General features: G+C 39.6%; 1 protein-coding gene across 16 annotated transcripts in view; it reads right to left on the bottom strand.

The window, feature by feature from the left end:
- Positions 1 to 6000, bottom strand: part of TRIP12 (thyroid hormone receptor interactor 12) — a 140950-nt gene that overhangs the window by 13840 nt on the left and 121110 nt on the right. For all 16 annotated transcript variants that reach the window (XM_032400385.1, XM_032400356.1, XM_032400351.1 and 13 more), the window contains 2 exons: positions 5380 to 5536; positions 3737 to 3835 (listed from right to left, as the gene is read on the bottom strand). In XM_032400385.1, coding sequence (XP_032256276.1) covers positions 3737 to 3835; positions 5380 to 5536 — 256 coding nt within the window. The remainder of the gene's footprint in view (positions 1 to 3736; positions 3836 to 5379; positions 5537 to 6000) is intronic.

Genomic DNA, 6000 nt, shown 5'->3' with positions numbered 1-6000 from the left:
GAAGGCAGACGCTTAACGACTGAGCCACCCAGGCGCCCCTGGATTTGATATTTTGAATCAGGATTCTTCTAGAGCTACTCTGAAGTCTTCCTAATGGCCACCTGCAGACTTGTATGGTTGAATCTGATTTACAACCTGAGGCTCTTTGTATATAAAAAGTCAGTACTCCTCCCAAGCCCTATTCCCCAATGATCCTCCTAGAATCTTTTCCATAATTAGTAGGTAGGATCCAGCAATGAAGATTATAAAATTATGATTTCTGTATCAGTAACTCAATCCTGATGACCTAAGAACAATCAATGTGATGCTATTCTGAACCTGTTTAGGTTCCATGTGAGATGCAATTTGAACAGAACCATGAAGGATGCGAGAGGGAAGGAAAGACATTCCTGGCAACAAAAAAATATACTGGAGTAAAACAGTAAAAATCAAAGTTAAAATAAACTCAGGAAAAGAAGTCAGCTGGAGCAGAGGTCTTGCAGTTTTATGAAGAAGAAACCGGAGCATGTAAAACATCTAAAAACCTGTATCCTCTGAGCAAGAGGCACGGTCCCGATCAGGGTGGATTCAAAAGACCATTCCAACTTCTTATCCCAGCAGTCAAGGCCTCCACTCCATCTCCCTCTGTCCCATCACTTCCAGAAGCATGTACTCCTGCCCCTCACCACCAAGCCCAATCCTTTGCTAGAGCCACAACCTTTGGTCCCCTAATTCTCTCACTCACCTCCATTAAGGTCTAACCCTGTGACCCTGCCCACATACTCCTGGGACAGGAGGACCTTCTGAAAGCCTCATCCACTTGACACCTACGCCACTCCCCAGCCACATGCACTGTAACCAACTACACTGTAATCCTTGGACGACAGGAACTCTGCCACAACCCGGATCCCTAGCATACTGTACACCTCCCAGGTCACAACTACTTCAAGTTTTAATTTTCATGACTAAGTAACACTCAAAATAACTTTTCAAAAGTCTTAATGAGATAAAAATGCCTAAGAAAAATCAAAATCATAATTAAAATTCCTTGGATAAGCACAGGTAATACTGCAGATTGTTAGAGGCTGTACTATAACTCACATTTTAAGACAAGAAAACTGAGGCGTCTATAAAAGTTTTAAAAGTCAAACATTCTCAAGTTTTGTCTTAAAAACATTCAGGGGAAAGAGGGAGGAAAGTAGCCCCAAGAGACTCAGTATTTCATAGTTAAAATACAGAGAAAACCATTATTTGAATCTTTTGATGGACTGTCCAGGCTGTTTAAAAAGAAGTAAATGACAAAGGTTAGAATAGAAAGGAAGTAAAATCGTATTTGTCACAGCCGACACAACTGTCCAACAACACAGCTTAGCAAACTGCAGCTCTGGCCCACTTCCTGTTTTTGTACCATCTGCAAATCTAAGGGTGGTTTTTACAATTTCAGTGGTTGAAAAAACGTGAATATTATCTCACCACATGTGAAAATTATATGAACTCCAAATTTCATTGACAATAAAATTTTGTTGGAACACGGCCAGGCTCTTTTGTGTAAGTACTGTCTATGGCCATTTTCCTGCTTGTACAACAAAGGCAAAATGGAGTAGTTGCGAGGGAGACTGTAGGGCCCACAACCCCTGAATATTTACTATCCAGCCCTTTACAGAAGTTTCCCAAACCTGGGTTCTGCAATAATCCTAAATGATCTATTAAAAAGTTATTAGAACCAGTCATTATCAAGGTCACATAAAATAAGGTCAAGATTAAAAAAACCAACTGTATTTCTACAAACTAAAATAAGGAGAGCATCCTTTTCAACATCATCACAAAACATGAAATTTTGGGTAGAAATTTAACAAAATATGCACATGGAAGACCTCTCTAGACTTAATAAGTGAAACTGCGAGAGATAAAAAGGCCTAAACAAATGGAAGTCTACATGGTGCTCAAAAACTACAATATATGTCAATTTTCTCCCAAACTGACCAAAATTCAACACAATCCCAATCAATATCCTGTGAGACCTTTTGTAGACACTGACAAGCTGATTCTAAAATTTACATGGAAATACTGGGGAATGGGAAATAACCAAAACTTTGACAAAGAAGAAGCTGGAGGACTCACACTACCTGCCTTCAAGACTAACTATAAAGATATAGTAATCAAGACAGTATAGATTAATAAAAAACAACAGAAAATCGAGAAATAGATCCAAATATTCACAATAGACTCATTTTCAAAAAGAGGTGCCAAGGTCATTCAATATGGGAGAAGTATGCCTTTTCAAACAAATGGTGCTGGAAAAATGAAACAGCCCATATTTAGAAAAAAGCAAAAATATCCTTAACTCCTTACTTTACGCTATATATAACTAAAAATGGATTATAGGCCTCAGTATGAGAGCCAAACTATAAAACTTCTAAAAACACATGGGGGAAAAAATCTCTGAAAACCAAGGGTGAGGGGAAAATTTCCTGGGATAAAAAAAGCACAAACCAGAAAAAAAAATTTTTTTTGATGAATTGGATTTCAACAAAATTAAAAACTTCTGCTCTTCCAAAGACATTTCATGAGGAAACTGAAAGATAAACTACAGACTGGAAGAAAACATTTGCAAACACTTATTTCATCAAGAACCTGTATCCAGAGTAATAAAGAACTCTTAACAACTTAATCATAAAACACGATGATGGAAACATGGATGGACACTTCTCCAGAGAAGATATATGAACGGTTAGTAAAACAATCAGAAAAATGCAAACAGAACACAATGACATACCACTGTAACCCCCCTGGAATACCGCAAATTAAAAAGATAAGACCTGAGGGCTGGTGAGCATGGCAAGCAACTGAAACTCCCAAGCTCCATCGCTGGTGGGAATGGGAAATGACAAAGCTACTTGGAAAACAGTTTGGTGTTTCTCATAAAGTAAAAACATATCTTACTAAGTAACTTAGCAATTCATCCCTGAAGAATTTACCTGAGAGAAATAAAAACATACATCTATCAAAGACTTGTACCCAAATGTTCACAGCAGCATTATTCATATAAGTGTCAAAAACTGGAAACTAAAATGTGCATCACCTGGTGATGAAACATTTCCTGAAGTATCCATACAACAGACTCTTATTATTTGTGATAAAAGGAAACAAACGATACCTGCAACAGCATGGATGACCAAGTGCTAGGAGAGTAACACCAATGGCTACATACTGTAGGATTCCACCTCCTATGGCATTTGTAAGAAAGACAAAACTACAGGACAGAAAACAGACGCCAGTTGTCTGGGGGTCAGGGGGAGGGTGCGAACCACAAAGTGGTCTAAGAGAGCAGTTTGTGGTGATGGGATTTTTTTCTTGATCTTGATGTGGTAGTGATTCCAGACCGAATAGATCAGGACATCAGAATTTGTACAACTAGAATTGTACATGTTATAAGTGTGCATTTATTATACAGGTTATATCTGTGATTTTTTTAAAAGCAGTTCAAACATTTTGAAAGGTATGCTTAAAACACCCTTTCACTTTATCAACCTAACAATTATACAAACGTTTGCTCTTATGCAAGAAAAAACCCTGTCTTTTCCTATACAACTTAATCTTGGAAACTGGAGAGCTTCGACCTTCCAAGATCATCCAAAACAGAGCAAATCTCCAGTTTTAGATAAATTTCCAATTGTCTTTTAGAATTTCAGGGGACCAACGAAGTCTTATTGAAGGCACAAATTAAGTCGAAAACCATCCACGCTCATGAGCTCACCTCATTTTCATACTGGATTTCTAACATGGCCCGGGAGCTACCCAGATCTTGCATCACAGACTCCGCTTGCTTCAGCAGCTCCTCTCTGTTCACAGTACGCTAAAAAACAAAGTACAAATGTGAGGAAATGATGCTCATATTACACTTTAATAATAAACAGGTGGCATTTCTCGCAGTGCAAGAAAAAAAAACCAAAAATCAACTGTTAAAAGACTATTTTTTAAAAATTTATTTATTTGAGAGAGCGCGCACAAGAGAGAGTGCGCATGTGTATGCTCGAGTGCGGGAAGGGGCAGACGGAGAGGGAGAGAGAGAATCTCAAGCAGACTCCAAGCCCAGCATGGAGCCCACCAAAACCAAGAGTCGGACGCTGAACCGGCTGAGCCACCTACACTTCCCAAGACTATTTCTATAAAAGCACACCTCAGAAAAGGTTAAGAAGTAGCTGCATTGCTACAAACATGGACAGCAAAACTAGAAGTTAAGTGTAAATATTATCGAGCCCATGGCAGGTTCAGAAAGTTCAAGGTGGATAAGAAAGGCTCTCTGTAACCTTGCCAGACAGCAATGCAAGTCAGAGCTGCAGGTGCACGGCATCTCCCTGGGCACATTTACAGTTACATATGGAGAGATCGGTATGGGGATGGCAGGTGAGACAGGTGAGCTGAAACCTCCTGGCCCCGACCTGCAGAGATCCTACAAGCACAACTACAAACATCTACTACTGCGATTCGTGGGGACGAGACAGGTTCTGCTAGATTTCCAAATTCTACCAACACCACCGCTGACACAATCCTAATGATACAAATATAGAAATAGCAAGGCTTTGCAGAACAGACAAAAAGTGTTAAGGTTTTTTTTGTTTTGCTTCTCATTCCTTCTAACCCCTCTTTTAATGTCATTACTAATGGCTCTCAGGAGTCTTGGAGTTACAGATTTTGGAAAGACAGACTTGAGTAAGAATCCTCAGCACAAAAGAGGAAGATGAACAGAGACATCAGAAGTAAAAGGTGGTGCAGTGTCAGAAATGGAGGACGGGGTCCCCGCTGGAATGGCTCAGAGTGGGGCGGTCATAGCTCTGAATGTGGAGCCAAGGTGAGAAGCCCAGGAAGCTGAGATCAGCAACACAGGGGCTGACTAGGCTCCAGCCGGGAATCCCATCAAGAATCTCATTTCGGTTATCTCTGATCAGAGTGATGATGTGCGAAGGGAAGAAAGTGGATCTGGTTAATTCTACCTATTGCATAAAGGATCAATTATAAAAGGGAGGCTACAGTGTGAGTTCCTAATTAAAAAAAAAAAAAAAGAAAGAAAGAAACCTTGCTGAGAGAAGACAGGATTCTTTCTTGGCACAAGAGTTAACAGCAACCAAGAAAAAAAGAACTGTAGAAATTATTTCAGAAACGGGGGAAAAAAGGACTCTTAACTTCAGGATGAAGAATCACAGACAGCCTGGTTCCAAGAGCTTGACAGGAAAGCCCGGCTGCTCCAAGGGAGCAGACAGACAAGCGGAGAGACGGCTGTGACTAAGGGACGGCTCTGCGCCACCAGTCACTGCTCCCATGCATCGCATCTCTAGTGTTCCCATTATTGTCAAAAGCTCGGTGCAATTTACCTTTACATATTTTGGGGGAGAAACTTACTTTTTTTCTATCCAATCTAGGTGCAACTCTGCTATCTTGAGAATCAGACTGGTTGATTTCTGGGTTGGTATCAAGTAATCTTTGCATTGCTCGGTCCCGATCAAATGCAGTTACGTAAAAAAGCATTTGCCGGGTATCAAAAGGGAAGAAAAATGGGCTGTAAAAAGATGCAACACAGATTATCTGAATTAGAATCAGAAACCATACAAACCCCTACATTAGAAACAACTTTTGATATGATACAGAAATAAGAATTATAAATAGAACCAATAAAAACAGTCTAGGCAAACTAATTTTGAAGAAATTTTGTAATTCTTGATGAAATCTCTAAGTGATCAAGTAATAATGCATTAAGCAGCTTTTCTCTGTGAAATATGAAATTCAACTATTAAAAATCCTATACTTTAAATCAGGTCTATTCAAGATCTTTAATCTACCCAAAGACCTTCAGGAAGTATAACCTGTCTAGCAAACCCTGTTTTTAAAATATGATCACCGCTTCATGACACTGCCAAGCCATCCCTGTACCACATACACAGAAATAATAATAATGGCTTTACTAGTTCATGATTTTCCTCCCAGCCCCGGCATTGCTAAGTCACTCAAACCAGCCCAACAGCC

Source organism: Phoca vitulina, unplaced genomic scaffold (genome assembly GCF_004348235.1).
Source record: "Phoca vitulina isolate PV1807 unplaced genomic scaffold, GSC_HSeal_1.0 scaffold1, whole genome shotgun sequence".
NCBI lineage: Eukaryota > Metazoa > Chordata > Mammalia > Carnivora > Phocidae > Phoca > Phoca vitulina.
The sequence above is the reverse complement of the archived record's forward strand: the minus strand, read 5'-3'. Positions and strand labels throughout refer to the sequence as shown.